The 23,816-nt window shown below is 48.0% G+C and overlaps 1 protein-coding gene across 1 annotated transcript in view; it reads left to right on the top strand.

Annotated features, from left to right (window-relative positions):
* LOC144137622 (uncharacterized) overlaps window positions 1-23,578 on the top strand; it is a 58,020-nt gene extending 34,442 nt beyond the window's left edge. Inside the window, exons 6-10 of the mRNA XM_077669565.1 lie at window positions 3,026-3,194; window positions 11,564-11,848; window positions 14,932-15,076; window positions 19,954-20,211; window positions 23,332-23,578. Coding sequence (XP_077525691.1) covers window positions 3,026-3,194; window positions 11,564-11,848; window positions 14,932-15,076; window positions 19,954-20,211; window positions 23,332-23,495 — 1,021 coding nt within the window. The 3' untranslated portion in view covers window positions 23,496-23,578. The remainder of the gene's footprint in view (window positions 1-3,025; window positions 3,195-11,563; window positions 11,849-14,931; window positions 15,077-19,953; window positions 20,212-23,331) is intronic.
* Window positions 23,579-23,816: the final 238 nt, after the last annotated feature.

The raw sequence follows: 23,816 nt of genomic DNA, 5'->3' as shown, positions 1-23,816 counted from the left end.
TCATACACGGCGGAATGATGATGATTGTGGCAGGATCCCCCTAGGGATTGGCCAACCAAAGATTGGCCGAAGAGGTCAAAACGCTCAACGCGTTCGTTGCTCCCCAACAAAAAGGAGATGAAGAAGAAGAGGTTGACGTTCGTCACCTGCGAGCTGAAGACACGTACCTGGGGTACGCGACACAAGACACTCTGCAGAAGGCGACGGCCAAGGTGGCTAAAATGTCACACACCGAATTCGCTAACTTACCCATGGAGATTCGCATCGTCCCAAACAACCCCACATAATTACCACAAACATCGACGTCGTCGATGGGCTTGTCAACGGAGCGGTGGTAAGCTTGACGTGTCGAGTCTTTATATGATGTGCGGGCGAATGTTTCGCGGTTTTACCGATAAGCATTTTAGCTTCGCCCCTCTCATCATCATTCACTTTGTGGATATGGCGGTATTTTTTAATTTAAGACGGAGCATACTCTCTAGCCAATTACCTGAAGGAAATTTGGAAGGGCCCGAGCTTTATCCTAGCAGACAAACGCAGAGCTGCCTCTTTTCTTCCCGCGTTGTACGCATCTTACTGTTCGTGTAGCACGCCAAACCAATGCACTCTACCCCTGAGGACACCGGACCGGTCGCATTAAACGGTTTGACGGCCATGTTTAAACCTCACGCGAACACATCGGAGGTGTCATCCCGTCCAACCCGTGCACGCATCAACCGGCAACCAGTGATGGGCGCATACTTAGGCGTGGAGTTACACCGGTGAAAATGTTTCTCGGGAAGCATTTCAAGTTAAAAAGGATTACTGGGATCACGCCAACGTTCCAACCGTAAAATATGCTCTTCATCGCCGAGGGCAAGAGGAACTTTCTTTCCTTTCGCAAGCTGTGCACGCATAAACCGGCAACCGGTAATTAGCGGGTTCATAGAAGTTAAATACACTGTCGAACATGTCGCTCTGAAAGTTATAAGCTGGACAGGTGATATAGGCCCATGCGGGCGTTCCAAGCAGGCCAGTTGCTTTTCACCCGGGAGGGATTCACAGCTTCTCGACAAGCTGAAACTTTAGGCGGATAGGTTGTTTTGGCGCCCATTAACGCTTCGGTTCGGGATCACGCTTATTCAATTTCCGCTCTTCTTCCTCCAAACGAACGACATGCGTCCATCCGATAGCGAGTTAACACCTGGAAGGCCTCGACCTTTAATCTAACGGACACACACGTGAGTGTCCCTTTCGGTGCCCAGTCGTACTCATATTGTTGTCGGTGCAACACACCAACGCAGACCCAGACCGCTTGACTGGGGAGGACAGCTGACAGGGGGCATGGAGCCATGAGTCTCCCACGTTTGCATCTCCTACGACCCCAACGGGTATGTCATTAGTAGCGGCATTAAGCACTGCCCTGCGTGAATGTCCCCTCCCTACACCGCCAAGCCGTGCACGCCTAAACCGCAACCAGGGAAGGGCGCATAATTTGGCATGAAATACACCAGGGGAGGGAGAGAGAAAGACTTTATATGCGGCCAGAATAAGATATATTTTCATTCTTTTGCCAGTAGAAATATGACCAGCTGGTCAACGAGGGCCGCCGACCTGACAATGTCGCTCGGAAAGGCTTTCAAGCGAAAGAAGAATTAAGCGCTCAAGCAGGCGTTCCAACAGGGCAAATTGCTTTCAACCGGCAGGGACCCGAAGCTAGTGGGCGAGGTGGAATGTGAGGCGGCAAGGGTCGCGGCTACATTCACGGCGGTGGCGGTTGAGGCAGCTTTCGGGTGTTTTTAACCCATTCCACCCATTCGCGCTGCTGTTGATTCTCCGCAATCATCTGTTAATGGCGCTAAGGTCGCTGTCAGCCCACTTCACAACTTGCGAAAAAGGCATCGGGGGTGGCGAGGGGAATAACCGTTGTGATAACCGTTCTGAAAGAGTGGTCGGCGGTGGCGAGGAGGAGCCCCGGAGATGGGCAACACCACCTAGACTTGGTGGTGTTGAGATGGGCCGAGTAAATCGGCTTCACCGGATGAATACTGAGAGGGCAGAGGGGACTAAGAAAATATACTGCTTCGCAGTAAAAAGTGCCTGTCATGCACCAGTGGTAGGGGCGTAATCGCCGTCTCAAGGTCATTCCATGGATGTTTTTATGCCACTGTTCCATGAAGTGTCTGTCATCGGCTAGGGGCTATGACGTAATGCTCACCTCAGTATCACTTATGAAAGCTTCAAGGTCACTGGCTCAATAAGAAAGTACCTGTCATGTACCAGCGGGCGACCTATGTCTGATGGCAGACGTGGCTTCACCACCGAACGGGCTATCGCAACCGAAGTGAAACCCTGCGGGTTAGCTTCATTTGCGGGAAATTCTACCTAATCGAGAATATTAAAAATCGAAGCCAGATTTGTCTGTTGATCCTAATGAAGATGTACACGATATAAACCGACCCTTTACTACTTGTAACCGACATTGCCTTGTTCGTCAGGTGGCTCCGTGAAATAGGGCCGGTAATACTGCCCCTCAAGGCCCCCCAATGACGCCGCGAAGTCAGTGGTACTACACGTTTCCCTTATCAGTGAGGGGGCTTATTTGTATACGAAACAGCTGGCGTGATACCATAACCGGATTGGAATCTTTTGCGGATACCAAGCATCCACCAATGGTATCGTTAGTAGCAAATTTGTCACTTCCGCGTTTCAGGTCGCCGCCCCACTTTCGGTCAGTACAGGAAAACGCAGTTCAGTACCAGTGTGGGGCGGAATTAGTGAACTTTGGGAACGAGAGCGAGGGAAAGAAGCAGGGTTCTCAGCCGCATCCTCCTGATAAATTTTCGGCACTCCGGTGCAAGTTACGAACAACGGAAGTCGCGTCTGCGCCTCACCGCCGCAGCCGGCTGTTTCTCCGCGAATCTCCTTTCAAAATGCGTGCGCCCATTTACATCCGAGTATAATCTCGAACGCCACAAACCTTCGTCCATTTTTCGCGCCTTGCTCACCAGTGTATGTACATGCAAACTATTTTTCTTTTTTGCAGTGCTGTCGAAATGATTGCTCCTGACGATGTTTTTATTGCGACCTACAATATATCATCAGCGTTTATGTTCCACTTTTGGTTTCTGGGCCTACACGTGGGCGCAACCATGGTGATGAGTGAAACACGCCGAGGGGTTCCCATTGTTCCCAGCCAGGTCGAGAAGGACAAGGTGATTTCAGCAGCCCCGAGTGATTATGTTCTTCCGGACGGACGTGAAACATTCAGAAACATTAATTTTCTTTTTAGTTAAGGCTGGTATAAACTACAAGTAATCAACAAAACTCTCGGTGTGAATTTATGGCAGACAAAATGGGTAATAATGTCATTACTAATTCCCTTCATAATTTTTATTCACGTTTGATGTATGTTTACCTGTACGCTGGTGTTTTTTGTCATATACGCAAATCCAAGTTCGTTCGTTATGTGCTTAACCGGGTATGACAGCGTGGAAAAACTTCTCGGGATGACAAAGCTACCTTTTGGCGGTGCGATGTTCCAATGGCGGTCCCTGGCTCGTGACGTCAACTTTGGGACTCACGCTGTTGTCGTCTGCTACACCTCCATTGAGTATGGCAGTAGTTTTTGCGTTAGAACGTGTCCGTTTTGATGCCCGAGTGCACTGCCAAGGCATTTCTTCTTTTCTTCAATAATAGCGTGAGGGTGTGACGCCTTTATATACCGCCAAGCTGTGTCCCGAAATGAACTGTACTAGCACCACATCAGGATAGCTCGTGTTTGCTACCTTATTTGCGAGGACCAACGATCAAAGCATTACAAGAAATATTGAAACTGCATATGTTTTATTTAATGTATTTTTAATTACGTGGCGTTTTGAATGAAAACCTTCGAAATAAAGAGGAGGGTTTCAAGGATTTTTACTCTGTACAAGCTTACTACAGAGGTCTAAGGTGGCCTACACATTTATTTTTTTTTATTGTACAATTGCATGGCGTTCATAATTAGCACCGCTGGTTCATCCGTTTTGTGGTTGAGGCATATCCAGACGCCAAGGAGTCCGACAGATTTTTGCCCGCGTCAATATTTGTCTGGTGTTAATACGAATACAACTGTTTTGTGGCATCGTTATTCTGACGGTGTGCTATGCCTTCTAGATTCACGGAACAGTCTATCTTTTTTTGTAGGACTAAGAGCTGGTACACGGTGTGCCATGCCTTCAAGTGAAGTTGGTAGAAAAGCCAGGAGTTGGATTAGGAACGTACACTTTTTTATGGTGTATTTCTAATCTTAAGACACCGCACTTTGTTGCGGTGTCTGCAGGGTCTGTTGGACCAGACAAAATATTCCAATTTCTAGCACTGCGACCTTTTCTGAAGCCACGTATTTCTCCCGCATGGGTGGCGAGTCGCAATGTGTCCGCCTGCTTTGTGTACATGCTAGCTTGTATAGATCTGACACTTCGGGGTTGATAGCATTAAAGAATAGAAGAACTTGGCTTGTGACGACACTGTGTAGCACAGAGGTATTGCACGTTGGCGGTAGGGGCATCTGTTGTTGAAAATGACATGTCTAGAAGATGCCAAAAAGATGGCACTCTCATATATCATAGTCTCCGCCATGTTTAGTCCTATTAGCGCTTTCATGGTTAGTGAACGAACACATTTAGATTATTATACCTCTGACCCTCATGCTCGAGGACTGCGCGCTACACTGTAAACGCAAACTAGCCGGAAATGGAGTTTTAATCAAGTAATGTGCCCTGAAAAGTACCTATAGCAAAAAATGTACTCCCTAGGCATGATCTAAAGAAGTGGACGAACCTCCATGGTAGTACCGTTGCCCATCCGGGTAGCAAAAGGGAGGATTTAGAACGACTTAACACCATTTGTGAGATGGCGTTCCGTTCCTTGTATACTACAACGTCCACAATAAACGCCCTATAGGCCTCCTGCGCTGGAGTTTTGGCGACATGCAGCGCCCCTGGCGGCCGACGCCTCTGGGTAGTACAAAAGCAGACGACCCCCGCCGCCCTCCATGTGTTTTCAATTACAAGCCAGAGTGAAAGTTGGTTGTGGCGCTTTGTGGCGTGTTTGAATGACTGCATACTGTATGAAATAGCCCTTAAAGTAGTTGCAGAGGCTAAACAAAATAATATCCGCTAAAAGAAGCCGATTTGTCGGCTTTCTTTTGAGCGAGCTGTCGCGGTGGTCGCGGCGTGGGACAGTATCGCCAGGTTGGGTGATTTAACTGTTTGACGACCGTTAGTTTTTTCTTCTTGCGTGTGGTCGACAAAGGAAAGTTCACGAGTAGCATAAACACGGAGCGCTGCTCATCCTGAGGTAACTGCAAAAGGTTGCTTCGGCGGGAGCATGCAAGCGAACGCAAGAATTGCGCAGCCGACTCAGTTGACACTGCTGGCCTGGCACCGCCTTTGAAACAAGTGGAAATTTTGTTTCGTATTTTCGCAAACTAAATGATTCTTGCGTAACGTTTTACGCCGTACGATTTACGAACGTCAGGGTACATGTATACTAGCGAGTAGGTGGGGCAATTAGCGCCAAATAAACAAATTAAGCGCTATTAAAGGACGCAAAACATGCACCAAATCACACGCACGCTGCCTGCAGAGATGTGTACTTCTATAACATCACATAACACAGCCGCATACACGGCGCGGTGCCCCGAATATTTACATACGATCATCACTGACTGTGTTGGTTTTCTAGTGCAGGGGTCGTCGAATCTGAACGCCGACACGCCAGTTTTGACTTCAAATGGAGTTACACAGCGAGACAAGAACAGAGAATTGGCGTCCTCCAGTTGAATTGCCCCTCCATCTTCACACTTCGCCATATTATTGTCAAATATTATCAGAAATTCGCAGATTTTTTTCTCTTTGCATTCAAAGCCCTCCTCCTCCTCCTCCCACCCGATTTGCCGTCCAGCCCTCCGCCGTGTCGGCTGCATGGAACTCGGCCGTTGCTGACCCTCATTCTAGGCTATTAAGTGCGAACTGTGAATGTATGCTGCAAGAGCGTAATTAAGTAAAGTGAGAGCAAACAAGGAAAGCGAGCGGCCTCTTAGTTCGCCCGACCACTTTGTTTTAAGGCCACTAATTTCGGAATCGCAAAACAGATTTCACGCTTCTGACGGTCGCGGCATTTTGTCACTGAGACACGCAACAAAACGGCAAGCTAACGCTGCACCATGTATTCGTAACGGCGACGCAAACGAGCACTGTTTAATGAAAGTGCACGCATAGTGTGCAGGTACACAAAAGAGCGGCGCACCATAGCAGCAGGCGAGCCTGAGGTCCGCCGGACTCGCTGGCTTTTTAAAGCGCGATCATCGCCGATTGCGTCACTCTTCTTTTTTGATCGGCTGTTTTTGAGAAGTCTTTGTCACCTAGAGTATTAGTTTAAACTAGAAATTTCACTTAGTACGACCATCGATCGGTGAACCTGCGAGTAGCAGACGCCGTCACGGTCCCGGCACTTTCGTCGGCGCTGTAAACGTGTTTAGCGCTGCAAAGCTTTTTCCCCTAATGCCAAGTTGATCGCTGAAATAGATCGGACGCGTCGGGGATGAGCTGGTGACCACGTCGCAAAATAATCGGGAGCGTCGAGCTCATTTTGCTTCTGTCAACACGGGATCCTATGGGACCCGCGCAGCTTTGTACTACCCGGAAGTACTGCCCGGAAGCCGCTTGCGCAGCGCCCCCTGGGCAGCGCAGGAGGCCTATCTGAGGTAATCATCTCAAGCGGGCGGTCGCCATGTTAGTCTTCTGTTGTCTCCGTGCGCCAGCACTTCAACCGTGGCCTAATGCTAATTAGAACGAGTAAGCAGGACGCGACGGTTGCACGCAGCTACAAAACCAATACCGTACGTATACCCGTATAGATGCTTCAACCAGCGCGATCACAGGCAGACAGCGCGGCCGTGTTGTCTCAATCTGTTTATTTTGGCGATAGGTGTTGTCAAATTCTGCTGCTAACGAAGATGCAGTTCTCGCCGTTGCAAACAATTGCAATGTTCATCTGCTTCGCTTGCTTGCGCATACATAGACGATTTAAATTCTCGTGCCAGCGCGCCAACGCACCCGACTGCAGCGACTCAACTTGCCCTGGCGGCACGACTGGCTGCCCGGATGTAAAAACTATCAACGCAGCGCGGCCGGTGACTCGGCGCGGCCGGAGCTTCAAGCCTCGCCTTGGGCCGTCGTTTTTTCTTATTTGTGAAGGACTAGTAGTGCCATTTGGTGGAAAGATTTTCACGTGCCCCTGTCACACGAGGAACGGCCGCAAACAGCATTTGGATACGGCGACAGGTGTGGACAGCTCGCTGGTAAGTGGTCTTTCATCAGTCGATGCGTTTGTCAAACGTTTGGATAGGGTTAACAGCGAAGTACCCGGGTACCCGTGCCGCTCACAGCTCGTACACGCACGGGAAAAGAAAAAAGCGCACACTCGTATTATTTTACTTGTTTGTGGGTTTTGGGGTATGTGTTCGCATTCTTTTGTAGGCCGGTTTGTAACAGGGCATTCGAGATAAAATCGTTTGTCGCGCGCGGCGTCGTTTCAAAGCAACGTGACGGTTACTTCGTGCTGGAGAAAATCAGCGCAGTCAGACGGAAGCGGGAAGGAAGGTAGAGAGATCGGGAAAGAGGGCGCTCATATTTAAAAGAACGCGTAATGCAAGACGAGAAATATAACACAACCCGCCTGCATTTCTCCGAACTTCAGGACAGAGCCGCACACGGGTACGTTGTCACCAACTCGAGCGTACGACGTCTAAAAGTACCGTATATTTTTTTTTCATTTTTCAACGTGACCTGAGCCACTTATCTTCTCATTGCCGCGCATGCAGACCTGATTGTGTCCCTGTGTGTGAGCGCACAGCCATCCTTTTGCGACATAAGAACCAGCGAACGCGAGAAATTGTAGAAGCCAGCCACATCAGAAAAGCTGGTTCCGAATGTATCAGTCATACCTCTATCGCCCTGCTTAATCGAGAAGTCGCATATTTAGACGCACATTGAGCGCTATTTCGGTGCTTCTTCTGGGAATGCGTGTTGGGGGTGGGAGGGGGGTCTTAATCCATGTATGATGCGGTTATCTTTGCTGATTTTTCGCCTTTCCTGCGCCTCAAAGTTCGTTTTGTGGTTTTGTTGTTACGGTTTTTAGTATTTTCGGCTGAGTGCGCCGAGAACTGTGACGCATTGGGGGCGCGGAAATTGGGCGCTTGGGCATATAAAGCTTTGAATTGTGCAATAATAAACTAGTTGCGAGTGTGCGCTTGTGCCGTCTTCATGTGTTCTTGTCCTCGTTAATTTGCGCGCAGTTTATTTTTCGCAATGCATAATTACCAACTCGCCCAACTCGCAACCCTTTTACAGATCCTATACTCCGTAAAAATGAGTTGCCTGTCCTTTTAGGTACGGCAAAATCTCGCGCAGCGCATCATTCTGCCAGGGGGCCATATCCTAATGTCAATGCACACACTATGAAAGCAGCTTGCACTTAATGCGTCACATTGTCTGCTGATAAGCATTTTAGATTCGCCCCTCTCATCATCATTCACTTCGTGGAGATGGCGGGATTTTCTTTCATAGCTTGTTGTCACTGCAGTAATTAATAGCAGAATCAGTCCTACAAATCACAGAAACGGTTCGTTTCACGTTGAAAATACTCACAGTAACACACTTTGCACCACACGGAGGAACAATCGGTTGCAGTGATGAGGCATAAGGGTAACTTGTTGTTAAAGGGTCATTGAAGACAACCAGCAAGTTGATTTCAAACGGAAGTCGGACCTCCGCATAGCCATTTCAGCATTGATTTAGTGCCAAGATGCCTTAAGTGCTGAAAAATCGCTGTTCAACTGCTCATCAAACGTGACGCAAACACGACTGCAGTCGCTGTTTGCCTCAGGATAAACCGGAAGCAAGTGAAGCAGCGGTGATTAATAGCAGTATACAAGCAACTGAATACAACATTACCACGTACCAAGCAGTTTGGTCAGTTCCGGTCAAATCGCTCATGCTTCCCCAAACTCCCCTGTCATTGGAAAGCGGTACTGCCACCCCAAGTATGGACGAGTAGCACCATGCAGCGGCAGCCAAGAAAGAAGTTGTGCGCGTCAGGCCACTTAAGCCCTTCCGGTTAAAACGTGTTTTTGCTAGTTTCAACCTTATTTAAAAAAAAAAAAGCCAGGTGTAAGAGGGGTATAATAGTGTTCTCCGTGAGCTAATCTATCAACCTAGAGAGACTTGCATTTTAACTTCACTGTCATTTAAAGTTGTGCTCGAGTATATTGTGCGGAAGTAATATCTTTTTTATTGCTGCAAAAGCCACGATGGTTAATGTACTGGCACTTGGTTTTATGAAGCCTTTGCATTCCTAATTTAAGTACTGAATCTTCGCAGGGAACCTGGCATAACAATTTTATTACTGTACCGAATTATTAAGTTCATTTAACCATAGTGTCTGTTTTGAATTTTACATGTGGGTCATTTTTTTTTCTTTTTTGCTTTTTCAGGTAGATATTCCTTTGACTCCCTGCCTGCATTCCGCGAACGGGGAAATTAGCCTCCGCATCGATGGCCAGAGTGTCTTGACTGCATCATCTTTACTGGGAGGACTGTGTAGTCTGTTTGCATCGTTCTGGGTTTTCAACATTCAATATCCCAAGAAGGCACACAGAGCTCTATCGTTTGTGGAACATGCCTTTTTGGACCTTGCCAGCACCAAACCACGTGTGAAGGATTTATAACTAATTAACTTTTATCGCATCAATATCCATCACCAATATTTTATTTGTTTTCAATCCTGTACTCATTGGATAGTAGTTTAAAGAATTTCGTATTATGTTTCTGACGTTTTCTTTTTTTTTTTACTGAACAGGGGATATTTGATGGGCCCTTCAGTATGCTGATAATACAGCTATCTTTTAGTGAAGCAATAATATTAACCAACTGATATAACTTGAAACAATTATCTAAATAATGTTGGCAACTGGTGCCAAATGAATCAACTTAAAATTATCGGAAAAACACGAATTACATGGCTTTTTCTTCTCACTCTGAAGAAGCTGTCGCAAAACCACGCATTCTGTTCTATATCCTTGCAATTAACCCCTCAGACTGGGTCACTTTTCTTGGCGCATTTGTGTCTTTATCAAAACGCACTGGTATTTTCCGCAGCATATTTCTCGTTTATATTACTCATTTATCCATAGCCATCTCATTGCTGTCTGTCTCCTACATCATTTATCTCTTGTGCCTTTACCATCTACAAAATGCTCGTTACCTTTCAATATCAAATCGTTACACAGCTCTCGCTCATTTCACCACCAATTGAAAAAAATTTTTGTTGTTGTAAACCACTGCAACCATTTTTTTCACTTTGTGTACTGAGTAGTGATGCGTACTGATAAGTACTCACGCGTTCTCAATCCTCTAGTATTATATAATGATGTCACTTACCATGCCGTTGTGTTTGTGCCTATAAGTTTTTCGCGTATTTCCAGTTCTTGTAGTAATATTGTTTCTACAGTTTGTTCAACTAGCACACAGATCGCTCATTTCACCACCAACTGAAATTTTTTTGTTGTTGTAAACCACTGCAACCATTTTTTTCACTTTCTGTACTGAGTGCTGATGCGTTCTGATAAGTTCTGATAAGTACTGACGCGTTCCCGACCCGCCATTATTATATAATGATTTCACTTACCATGTGGTTGTGTTTGCGCCTATCTTTGTTTTTCGCGTATTTCCAGTTCTTGTAGTAATATTAATTCTACGGTTTGTTCAACTAGCATTCTATTGCTGTCTTCCATTCCTAACTGGCGTGTTTTTAGCAATTTACCATTTTTGCTTTCTTATAGGAGGTCGCCCAAAGTTTTTATTTCGGAGCCTTGTGTACACCATGTACCATGTAAACTTGTATGCGAAAGTTCGTTTGAAATAAACCTGAAACCGAGAAAAACCGTGTGAAATCAGTACTCCCGCAGGGAACTAGAAACTCTCCCTTGTGGCCTTGAAAAAACTCCTTTCGGAAGGCCTACAAAACCGCCCCAACTTTGCAAAACTCCATTCAAAAGAAATATATGCTTCCCTTGAACCTCCTAAAAACTCCCCTCGCGAGGCCTACAAAACGTAAAACTCCATGCAAAAGAAGTAAATGCTTCCCTTGAACCTCCTCAAAACGCCCCTAAAATAACATAAATACATCCCAAGGGAGCCATAATAGGCTCCTATTCAACCGCCTAAAAAGTCCATAAACATCACTTAAAAACGCCTTGAGGAAGTAAAGAATACTCCATTTTGATCTCCTTAAATTCTCCCTAACATTTCTTAACACTCCCTAACTACCTCCTTTCTATCACCTAAAAACACCCTGTTTTGAGGAGGTAAACAAAACCTCCCTGTTCCATGTAGTAAAAAAACTCCTACAAGGAGGATCACTAGAGGACAGGCGAAAAAGAACCTCTAGGGAGTATATGGGTGGAAAAAAAGTTTAGAGTGTAGAAGACTGCGATCCTTGGGAAATAACCAAATTCCTCTTCCAATACCTCCTTCAGGGTGTGAAAATGCTCAGCTCTCCATCGTCGCTGAGGTGCATGCTAAACGCCATGAAAACGTCGGAATTCTCCGACAGCCCTCTGCGGAAGTGCCTGAGGAAGTTGATTGTCATCGGATCGTCAATGCCCCCCGCCCTGGTGGAGGAAGTCAGAAGCACGTTTCAGCTGGAGGAGCTCCGCAGCGACTACGGCATGAGCGAGGTTGGAGGCCCTCTCACCTTTCCTCCACCCGGAGATGTCTCCGGATTGGACGTCGGCTTTCCAGTTATGGGAACAAAAATGAAGGTAACGCTGCAGTTCAGAGAAAAAGGAAACCATGTAGGACCTACATTCCATTAGTGAGACATGTGAGGTGAAACCCTTTCTTTTTCAACATTATAATAAAAAGGGGGAAAACTTAAATGAGCGGCTCCAAGGCCACGCGGGTGTGCAAGTTGACCGCGCAGTGATGCGCCTAATAATGTATGTTGTTTTCTTTTTTAACAATGCACATGATTAGGGTTGCCGTTGAGCAGAAACAATCTCCACGGGTATGTAATGCTTCTGAAGATCTTCATTAGCTGGCTCTGACCCGCTAGCGCATCAAGACGCCGTCAAGCCACACAGGCAGGTTTGTCTAGCGCGATAAAGGTGCCGTATATAGCGTTCCATTCAGAGTCAGATAGTCAGAAAGGATTTTATTAGGCAATAGATAAATTACAAAAGTTTTGCATACAGAAGGAGGTCCCATAGACAAAGACTGAATGGGGACCTATCACGCAGAAGGCACCGAACTTAACAACCGAAGATCTTTAGGTTTAGGAACACCTGGCTAAATGAACAATGCCAAAACTCTGAGCAGATAAGTCACCCTGACGAGCTCGCGAAATTTTACAAAGCAGCCTTCGCTTTCCGCCTACTGTTTGGGAAAACCTTTGTGATTAGATGTTAAGGAACCAATAAGAAACGTTAACTTTTCGAGGCCTTCACGATGCGTGTGACTCGCAGATATACCAGTTTCAACGCCTCTTTAACCCTATTACACAGGAAGAGGCAGATTTCATTAAAGTGGTACTGACACAAAATTTTCAAGGCGACGTGACTTAGGAGATTGGTGTGAACACCCATACATAATCTGCAAAATAGCAGCGGTGAATACAGCCTAGAACATATTTAAAATCAATTTTAAAGTGTGCGAAACGCAACCAAGAAGCGAGCAGAGTACCTCGCACAACCGGCATCCTCTGGATATTTTGTAAATAAACAGCCCCCAAACACGTCACAAGTTTGTGTGGGCCACTTCCGCACTGCCGGCGTCTGTCGCCGGCTTGCCGCTTCAATCGAACTCCTGCTTTCGAGAACGAACGACACGATTGTTGGCGTGGGCGGAGGCGCCGTGATTTCGTCGGCTCATCGGGCAGCTGGCCACGACCAGAGTTCTACAGCGATTCCAGGCACTCTATTTTTATTACTTTTTATTTACATTGGACGCTAAAACGCGCCGGATACACGAAAAGCCCACTGATCAACCCGCACGGCCACTGTGCAGGCGGCGGCCACGGCCGCGAAGTGGCGCAGGCCGGCGCAGGTAGCTCGAGGGATAGCTTGTTACGCTGCACGAAATTGGACCCAAGTCCCAACCATTGCGACTTATATGAGAAAGGAGTTAATGATGCGATGGCGGGTTGCATTAAAAAAAATTTCCCCGCATTTCCCCGAGGGGAAGAATGTGAAAGTGCGAATGCGTGAGTTGAATTTGCGCGGTTCGGTAATGTTCGCGAAAGAGAGATCACACACACACACACAACTACAAAGAAAGAAAGATGCATTTATTCACAGACACCTATTTGTGTTGTCGTTGTACTTGATTGCTAGAGCGGATCTCAGCTTTGAAATTTCGTGTCAGTACTCCTTTAAGCGGGTGCATTAGCCCTTCTCACGCCCGATTCCTGGCCAATCCCCCACGTGGGTATGTGCCATGTCAGCGGCCAGGCAGCGCGCGCCCATCTCCCCCCGTTGCCAAGGAAGACGAGGAGATTCCTGACCAATCCCCCACGTGGGTATGTGCCATCTCCCCCCGTTGCCAAGGAAGACGAGGAGCGCGCGCACCCGCAGCTGTTGCTATGTGGACGGACGGCAGTCAACGGAATTCAGGGTCGCTTATAAAGTGCATTCGCACTTAAAATTGTCATCTGCACCCCTTACGAGAGCGGCAGTCGAATATCCGTCGCAGAGCTAAGCCGAACACATCTGTAGGCGGACCTGTAGCCAGACCGACCGGCTGCTCCCAGCGCGCGTCTTGCCACCCACTGTCTCGAGCGTCGCGTGTCGTTCTGTAGCCGCGGCAAAATTTGCACTAGCAGCGCCTGCGTCACGTCCACATGCGCTTTTTAATTAAGCGGCTCACGAGATCAGTACGTGGGGACATTCGCAGAAACTGCCGGCGACGCGGATTCGACAGTGCTACGGCAACTCTGCTCTGTAATATCCATCCGACGGTCACGTGGTCAGCTTTGTTCACACAAAATCCATCGTTTCGCGGCACCAGCTTAAACCTAAACGGCGACTGGCCGCATTGAAAATGCCTTTAATTAAACAATCGTCGCACGCTTAAGCAAATGAGGTTTTTTAAAGGTTTTAAGTAGGTCACTAGCTACTTGTTGCAACAAAAAAAATCAAGATGCGAAATTTTTGTGTCAGTGCCCCTTTGAGTCCTAGGGCAGTGTCATGAGACAAGAATGCTGCCGGGCCCTATAGCCATTATATGTTGCGGTTGAAACGTCGCATCGGTAAGAACTGGACTTCCAACCCTGGGCCACAACTCACAGCAGTCCGGATGGCCTAAGCCGCTGCAAGGTTACACGCAATCCTGGCGACACCTAAGGGAAAGAGGTCGTTGAAGGCGTTTTCCCTTCAAAAACCACCTCGCGCATGAAATAGTCACCTTTCTTTCTCTCTTCCTCTCTCTCCGATATCCTCTGGTCTAATGTTCAGTTTGCGATCAAGCAGCTGGTAGTTTTCGTATTGTCCCGTGGTGTCCATTCTGTAAAAGTAAATTGTTTGCATTAGCGTGCATCGTAATTACAGTTACGGTGATCCCCCCCGGTGGCGCTCAGTCTTCAACCATGAAACAGGCAACAAACATAAATACCAAAGTATGCTCCAAATGATTCCGGTACATCACTGCAGCGTGAGAGCAGATTCTGCAGTTGTGACAGAAACCACTGCACTTTAAGGGGTGGAAACGAGCTTCGGGGCGCAAGCAAAGAAATAATTGTTTTGGAGCACATGACTGTGATCCACGGCTGCTGAGTCTTATCGCCGATCCAACGCTTCGATGCCCGCCCCTGCGCCTTCTCCCCGGCGCAACTTCCGTGCTCAACTTGCAGATAATCGACCCGGTCAGCGGCAACGTTCTGGGTCCGATGGAGCGCGGGGAGGTTCTTTTCCACACGCCCTACAGGACTTCTGGCTACATCGGCAACCCAGAGGCCACGGCGGCCTTCATCGATTACCAGGGCTGGATTCATACCGGTAAGCCAATATCATAGACTACCTGGGAAACACAACAGTCGTGCAAATAAACCATAGCAGCTAGCCGACCTTCAGCTGTTTGTTTTGCACATGTGGGTAAAGAAGCCTGATAGCATTTGCATAGCCGGTTTTGTGGATTAGATATGAAGCTCTATAATTATAGGCCCACTTGAAAGATCCCCGGGTGGTCTAGACACGTTTGCAGCTAGCCACTACATCGCGCATGGTAGGACTGTGTAGCCTCTTTGCGTGAAACGTCACACTTTTCAGGAGATATGAGTACAGGCTAGCTGCGCGTTGATGCCATTGCATTGGCGTAGGCTGAGCGTCCTGTGTCCGCGCGCACCGAATAACACGGTGAGGCCTGGTTCCTCTGCCTGTGGTGGTATATCAGCCGCTGACGAAGATTACTCGAAGCCTAATATCAAAGAACGAGAGTGGGTAACTGTGCTATATAATTTTAAAACTAACTATTAGGGCGAACCTTTACATGGCTGCAAGAAAGAAAAATTGGGTGGTCCCGTGCAAGCAGAAAATTCCCCGGCGTGACCAGATACGCATGCGCGAAAAAAAAAAATTACGCCCATCTTCCCGCGAGGGAACCCTGATGTGATGCGACGCATCAGGGGGGAGCGTTTGGACTGACGCTGGTATTGGATTGCGTCAGTCCACTCGCTGAAGGGACTGTCGCTTCCATCACGTCTTCATCAGAAGATCTTGCACGGAGGTATCGTCAAGCAAAGTCAAGTCAAGTGCGAGAGCGAGCGCTGGACTGATCCGGCGCCGTGAGCTCCCCGCTTATATTCCCGCTTTTGAAAGGAGAGAAACCGGGGGGGGGGGGGGGGGAGAGAGGTCGCGCGCATGCGCACACATGCGCGCACACACGCAGCTGTTGTTATGATAATGAGACGGAGTGAGAGTGCGCACACATGCGCGCACCCAGAGCAGTGAAGCGCACACGCGCAATTGTTGTTATGATAATGAGACGGAGTGAGAGTGTTGCGCACAGCTGTCGGAGAGAAGAACGGAGGAGAGTTCCGCATGTGCAGTGAGCGTGCGGACAACGCCGCGACGAAGACAACGCCGATGGAGGGACATGCCCGCGAGCAAGAGATGCGTCGCATCTAAAAAACAGGTTGGAGACGGCTTTGAAGTAAGAAGAGACAGATAGATTGGTAGGGATTATAGACGACATTGTTATAACACTGTCGCATCTTCCGACCCTGGTAAGTGAACGGTGCTGTGGAGGGAGTAAACCAGGCGTGTAAACACCTGCCACACGTTCCCGCTTCCCTGGTTAACTATTTGTAAGAGAGAACGGGCGCCTTTTCTATCTTTCACTCTCCTAAGGCCACATGTAGAATGTAGGTAATGGAAAGCAGCCAATTTAACCAATTTAATGGTCCCCGAACACGGCTCTTGGTTTGTAACACGCGCAGCCAATGTTCACTGTGCGGTGCATGGCATTCTAGCTGATACAAGGCACCATACGTGCTTACGCAAGGGTGCAAAAACAACAGAACTTTGGGCCGAAGGGTCCTAGAGTCATTGGTGAAGTGCCATAGACTGCGTAGCATTCATAGTTGAGTCGTCTTCGTCCGCCTTTTTGTCCAGGCGACTGGTTGGAGGGGCCTGTGCTAATGTGGTTTAAACTAGCCGAACTCAGTTCTTTCGTCGCGAGTTTCGTTGTTTTGTTTCGGTTGCTTTTGGCGCCATTTGCGACAGCCCGGAGAAAATTTTTTGTTGTATTCTGTTTTTGGTTTGAAAGTCACTCGCCTCTGCTCTTCGCTATTTTTAACTAGAGTTTTTATTATTGTTAGTAAAAACAAATCCGACGAAAATTTAATTACAAGCACGTTGCAATTGTCACGTATGTACTTATGTCTTTCTTTCAATCACCTCAAGTCTACCTGCGTACCAAGCAAGGTTGACCTATAAAGTGCCTTCAAGAAAATTTATTAATATCCGATACAAAGACCCGCTGTGCTCAATACTACACGGGTCGCCTAAACCATACACACTACATGTATCACTTCACTTACTACACACACAGTTCACTCCACAGTTCTCCACAGTTCACTAGTACTCACACTATTAGAAGCACAATTACTCTGAAAGACCACTGTAGATCACATCCTCGAACGTTCACGACAACAAGTCAAGATCAATACAACAGTCAATAGGGTAGAATAGACAGTTCTATTTCTTTGTTTACCACACGGATAAACCGTGTGGACCACCGCTGAAGGAACTGCTCTTCCCCCAGCGCGGCGAGCTCAGCCTCCAGGTGATCGAATAGACGCGAGCGCATTTTCCGAAGCATTGGAAACATGTATTTTTGCGGCCGCACTCTGAGAGCCGCAAAGCCGCGCCTTTTCCAGATAAAGTGTATGAGCTGGGCTACCAGCTTAGTAGTTCGAGAAGGTTTGGCTTTGTATGATTTGCCTTCAGGCCTGATATCGTGAAGGGCAGATGTGTCGCTCTAGTGGCGTTTCGAGCAGCGAGAAAACGTGCAGCACAAAACGAGTGGTTAGAAATTTGTTCGTAATCGCACAAAACCACACGTTACTAGATAATGAATGCTCTAAATTACAAATCGGTGTATCTCACACACATGTGGGAATCGACGTAAAGCGAAACTTTCAATGACGTTTACATAGTCAACAATGTCAGTTGTCTGGATGCCTCAGTGGTGTTCATGTAGCACCGTTTGAAATGTGTGCATGGTCCTCGTGACAAACCTGGGTTGAGTCGAAAGTGCGTGGCGGCATTTCTGTTCGCTCGTCGCCTCTGGGGCTACTTTTCACGACGCTCGTCGTCTTTCATTCCCGCCTCGCGTTGTTGCCTTTACAAGTGTGTTCGAGCCAGCACAAGGAACGTCTCCGCCAAGTTTCGCTGTTTGGGAAGACATACCCGTTCTGCGCGAAACTTCCTTCGGACCTGCCGATGTCCTGGACGCTGCGAGAGCCTTCTTGAGCGATTTTGCTTCCGCGTGCCACGTGATCTTCGCGACGGCATGACGATCATTCTATTGGTTTCCCATTTGTAGCAAGGTGATGACGCGTCATCTTACCAAAAGGACAAATATAACTATGTTTTATACTCATCGGTTGATACTAGCACTGCTCTTAGGGCAGGCACAAAAAAACTTATTTGGCCCAAAATACTTATTTTTCTGTTACATGTGGTAGCTGTCCTAGGCAATATTCCCCTCTCTGCTTTTCGTCCACCAGCATTCTGATTTTCGTTTCGTGGCCTCGGAAGCTTTGAAGTTAACTTCCTCTGTGCCACCCTTAAATCCTAGGGCTTCTGGAAGCCAAATATTTCCCTCGTGTATATTTGGATGGGTAGCCTCGCTTTCTAACACTATGTGCCGCATAGTTTCTATTTCTTCTCCGTAGAACACGCATACCCCATCCTTTTGGGAACATTTCACCCCAAAGCTCTTAGTTCGCAAGCAACCCCTGCTCTAGCCTCAAAAAGCAAAGTACTAAAAGCAAAGCACCCTGGGAATTATCGTAGAAAGTTTTCATTCTGATGTCCAATTCCGCAGCCCTGTACATCTCCAACGACGTTTTAGCTTCCATTTTTTCTCTCCATTTATCCGTTTCTATCAGCCTTGCATCTTTTTTGGAATTCGCGGAGACCAGCGCGCCATCTGGTGGTTTTGTGAGAAACTCAGGACGCTGCTTCTCGTCAAAGGGGGGGGGGGACCGCCTTGCACGAGCGGTGCATTCAGTGAGAATAACACAGCAGCCATTAGAAAGACCGCGAGAGAGGCAAATAAAACTTCACTTTGTTATCAAGGCTAATGGGACACGAGCGTGGTCTTCATTCTAACTAAGCTTCGTCTGGCTTTACTTGAATACTATTTCGCGGTAGAGTTAAACGTGGATGTAACGAAGTTGACAAAAATGCGCAATTTTTAGCTACATGCAGGTTTACGTTATACTTGCAGGTTTCGGGTTAAGGCTTGCGTGAATAAAGCAGAAACGAAACAAAAATCCCAGACATCAGTGAAGGTTAACTCACCCTTCAAGGATTTATTTCTCAGTAAAAAAAAAAACTGAGTGCTTTGCGCCTGCTGCTTTGGCGCTCTGACGGCGCTCTGACGGCGCTCTGACGAGGCGAAGTCGCTCACCCCCGTATCCACAAACGCAATCTAAGTATCACGTTTGACTTTTGACACATACAGCCCTTTAATGCGTTTGAAGCACCAAACTTATGCGGAAAGGGCGCCTTTTCGAGAACCTGGTGTTCTTTTCCGTGCTCAAAATTTCTGAGAGGGTGCTAGCTGTGATACTGTACCGGGCGGCGTCGTTCTTCTGTCTCGCTGGCGGAGAGGGGCTTTAAAATTGGGAGTTTGTCTTGAAAAGACAAAACTTTTTTTTTTTTCTGGCAGCAAAAATCATCACAGACGAACCGATGCCACAGATAGCAGTGCAGACGCATCACACCGACAGTCAGGCCTAGCATCTAACCGACCCCGCACTAACACGTGGAACGCCACGGTAGCTTGGGTTGCGGGCGAAATTCGCTAAATTAATGCATTTCTCCAGCTGATTCTACAAAAAAATTACGAAAGACAATAACTCATCAGCGTAGCGAACTCGTTACATCAAGGTTAACTGTCGCACGCCTTCATTACACACAAATCACAAACACATGGGCTGTAATGGTGGCCGCAATGGGGAATTGAAAGAAATTCGTTAAATCCGGGGATTCGTTACCTAGAGGTTCGTTACATCCAGGTTTAAGTGTATTTAAGATCTCTGACAAAATCTAAGCTGCTATGTCGTCTAGTATGCTGCCGCAATTCTTGCGGCGATGATTTAAACAGGTCGGAACTGAAACGCATGGTCTATTCGTCCTCCCAGCTGACTTGGGCTACTACAACCAAGACGGAAGGCTGTTCCTCTGCGGCCGTCTCAATGTCGTCATCAACTGCTTCGGGAGGAAAGTGTATCCGGCCGAGGTTGAGCCGCGTCTACTCGAGCACCCGGCAGTGGAGCAGGTAGCCGTGCTGGGGATACCCTTTCCAGAGATGGGAGATGCACCAGCCGCCATAGTCGTTTTGACACACGGCTACTCTCCCGACGAGCAGCTTGCCGAGGAACTTAAGGCATTCGTGGCTGGTAAGCACCGGCTGACGATGTTCTTGAAGAGTGGAAGAAATATTTTTGGTCAGAGAGTGCTGTCATCATGACGGCGCTCTGCATGAGAACGATTCTGCTTGACACCCTGTTAATGCCTTGCGTCTCCTTGTTACCGAGGTACATTTTTTTGCGGAGACATTATACTCCGCATGCGGCGAAAACCCGATGTTGTTTACCGTGGATGGCCGGAACAATCCGTGTGGCGCCCATTGTCTTAAAAAAAAAACAAAAGTGGCCCGCGCGGGAATCGAACCCTGATACGCGTGGTAACAGTCAAGTGATTTATAGACTACTCAGCGCAGGCGTCACACCGAGCACGGCTTTTGACTTTAATGTCACCAGATAAGGTTTCAGAGTACCGCCACTGAAGTAAAAGTCAGCAACAGCGGTCATTTGGGTGTTTATCAGTGTTGAGAGAGGCAGCAAAATTGCATCTTCGTACATACTCCTACCCGCCGCGGTGGCTCAGTGGCTTAGGCGTTGCGCTGCTGAGCACGAGGTCACGGGTTCGATTCCCTGCCGCGGCGGCCGCTTTTCTGATGGAGGCGAAAAGCAAGAAACGCCCGTGTGTAAGAGATTTCGGCGCACGTTAAAGATCCCCAGGTGGTCAAAATTAATCCGGAGCCCTCCACTACGGCGCGCCTCATCCCCTGCGTTGCGTCGGCGCGTTAAATCCTATACAATCAATCGTACACACTTTTGCTGCTGAAATGCTGCTACATGCGCCATCTTTGATTCGCGTTCGGAACAAGGTCAATCGCGCGCAGCCGCTGAGCAGAGCGGACTAGCTAAGCCTACCAGAGTTGACGGATTAAAACGCATAAAAAACAAAATGGCGCCGCCCATGAACCATCACTCTGTAAACAATCGTCACGTGATGCCAACTGACTGATAATCATGGCGGCAGCACGGAACAACAGGCGAAAGAGTGCCGATACCCTGTAACTTTACCTAGTGACACTAGTATCCATGATCGAGGGGAGCCAAGATTAGAAATAAAACAAACCTATAGCGCCCCCCTCATAGCTCCACACCTCGCCAGTAAAAGCCACCGAGCTTTGGTATTGAAAGCACGTAAGCAGGCTGAAGTGCTTGCAGAAAGTTTTATGCCAAGTTTACAAAACTTGCCTTTCTCGCACAACTTCGTTCGTGCTGGTTAGCCAGCTTCATAAAACTTTGGAGCCTAAAATTTAGGACAAACCCGCTTTGATTCACACTGACACCAGGGCCCGACAGAAATGAAGAAATATGGAGGAGAGCGATTAAACTGTGCTGTAAAGTGCGTCAGGGACACCCGAAGGGCCTTTGCGGGCTCTCATTAACCACTGCTTTGAAAGGTGTTGGAACGGAATAGGGAGAATTTGTAACATTTCAGGCGTACCAGCTTGCAGTGTTTTTGTTTTACCGGAGGGGGGGGGGAGGGGGGGGGGGGCGGGCGAGGTACTGAAACCTTCTTGTGACGCCGTTGGACGTATTGTTTTTGCTTGTCGGTGGGGGCTGCCGTTTCTCGTTTTTGCTTTGCACTGGCCTTGTGGGGACCTTTTTCACCAGGCAAGCGCGGCTAGTACTGCCTACAGGTGACCAGTTTGAAGACGATAAAAGATTCTCCCTTCGCCGCTTGTTTGAAAACGAAATCTCTCTCTCTGTTTCACACCCACACACGCAGGTAAGCACGCACGCACGCACGCACATACTTCGGCTGGCCTAGTAGGCGGGAACGAACGCTTGTAGCTCCACTACAAGAAGCCAAGGGGGCCCATGTGGGAGGTTCCTTGGACCCTTTCGGGTGGGGTCTGGCACCGCTGAGCACCCACCAGTCAAAAGCATTCGTGCACCCCCTATTCTGGTCGGGAATAACGGGATTGGAAAAGCTGTAGCACTGACGCAGACGCGGGAGGTCCCTAGATCCCCTTTTGGGCGGGTTCAGATACTGCTGTTCACCCACCAGAATTAAAATGGGTACAGGCACCCCGCACGAGGGATACAGTGTATTGAAAACCGTTCCGCCAAGTCGGTATGCACCATGTGTGCGAAAGTGTCATAGGTACTGCCGTGAGTTTACGTTTATGTACCAGGGGAGCGGTGGCCAAAACAAACAGATGCGCCGTCTGGTTGCCCGGCGCCTGCCGTCGAGACCGTGCACAGCGTAGGCGCGTCCTGTCAGTCCAGCACATAAGCCGCAATAGCTCGCTTTTTGCAACAGCTGGATGAGGTATCTGCAACAGCTGGCGGAGGTACGGACATTGAGGAATTGGTAGAGTGGATATGCCAAATTTGTTCACGTGATGTGGACGGATTGTTTTGCATTGCATTGAGTTGTATTTCGAAAGAGGTTGGTATCCATTGCCATCCTGCAAGCAGCTTTGGTGGCCGATTTCGGTTTACAGCCAGATTGTAACGCCAACATAAACTTGGAGGCTATTTTATTAGAAAAAGATGCACGTTAAAATCGTGTAAGTACGGTATGGGAGCTCTAAACATTAAATGCCTGTCGAAACTTTAAACGCGAGAAAGTGAAAGAAACGGCCGGGGGAGGGGGGGGGGGTTTGGTCGGGGCTGACGGGGTGGGAGTCCTTTCCACGTCCTCGCTGCCATGCCATATGAGGTGATTATTGTTACAGTTATTGCGACATAAGATACAGTGGGAGAAGCGTTGACGTCATCCGGCCATGCAACTGTCACCGGACAGCTAGGCCGTTCTGCGCGGCTTCCAAATTCGAAGCAATATCATCTAAATAGCTCCACTCTAAATCTAACACGCTTACGTGGAAGCTTTAAAGAGTATCTCGCACCAGTTTATTCACAAGACACGCGTAAACTTAGGATGCAGCAAAATTCAAAAGTCTTACTCGCGGCGCATAACTCGTAGAAGTATTCGGCACCGCTCAATTGGACATAAATGTTTACGGATTCAGAACTCATCACGAGTGCTTAGGTGTTCTCGGATATTGTTTTTCTGAACGGGCACTGAAGCAGCACTTGCGGGGGTGTGTAACTTTTCTAGTGCATTCCCTCGGTAAAAAGAAGTCCCACTAAACAACACATATTACCATGGTCCCTTCTGCTTCCACTTACCGACGTGTATTTCCATTCTCGCAGAACGGCTGCCCGTCTTCCAGCAGCTGCACGGCGGGGTGTACTTCACAGACAAGCTACCCATCAACAACATGGGCAAAGTGAGAAGGAGCCTGCTTCCAGATCTTCTGGGGACCTTGCGCCGGATGGACGGCGCCGAGTTCTCCTTCGAAAAGTTGAAATTCTAATGGCAGGCGGTAATAAAGCGGAAAGAGCTGGATAAGCTGCTTCGTAGCCTTACTGATTACATTCCACGTTCCCCACGTCCATGTTTTACCCGGACCAGTGCAGATGTCTTGTGTCAACTGAATCATTTCCCTTTCTATGAATATATGCAACATATATGAAAAAATGAACACGTTGTCCAGTTTGGCAGATATTTAATAGTAGAGAGGCGCGCGTTCAGGAGGTTTTTTTTGTTTTTTGGAAAAAGAAGAAATACCCCATGCACGCGAAGCAGGCATGGGGTCGATTTAAGTGCCCATTAGTTTTCAGTTCGTCGTTTCCGT

This window comes from Haemaphysalis longicornis, unplaced genomic scaffold (assembly GCF_048455015.1).
Source record: "Haemaphysalis longicornis isolate Haplotype H1 unplaced genomic scaffold, Haemaphysalis longicornis Haplotype H1 scaffold_426, whole genome shotgun sequence".
NCBI lineage: Eukaryota > Metazoa > Arthropoda > Arachnida > Ixodida > Ixodidae > Haemaphysalis > Haemaphysalis longicornis.
The sequence above is the reverse complement of the archived record's forward strand: the minus strand, read 5'-3'. Positions and strand labels throughout refer to the sequence as shown.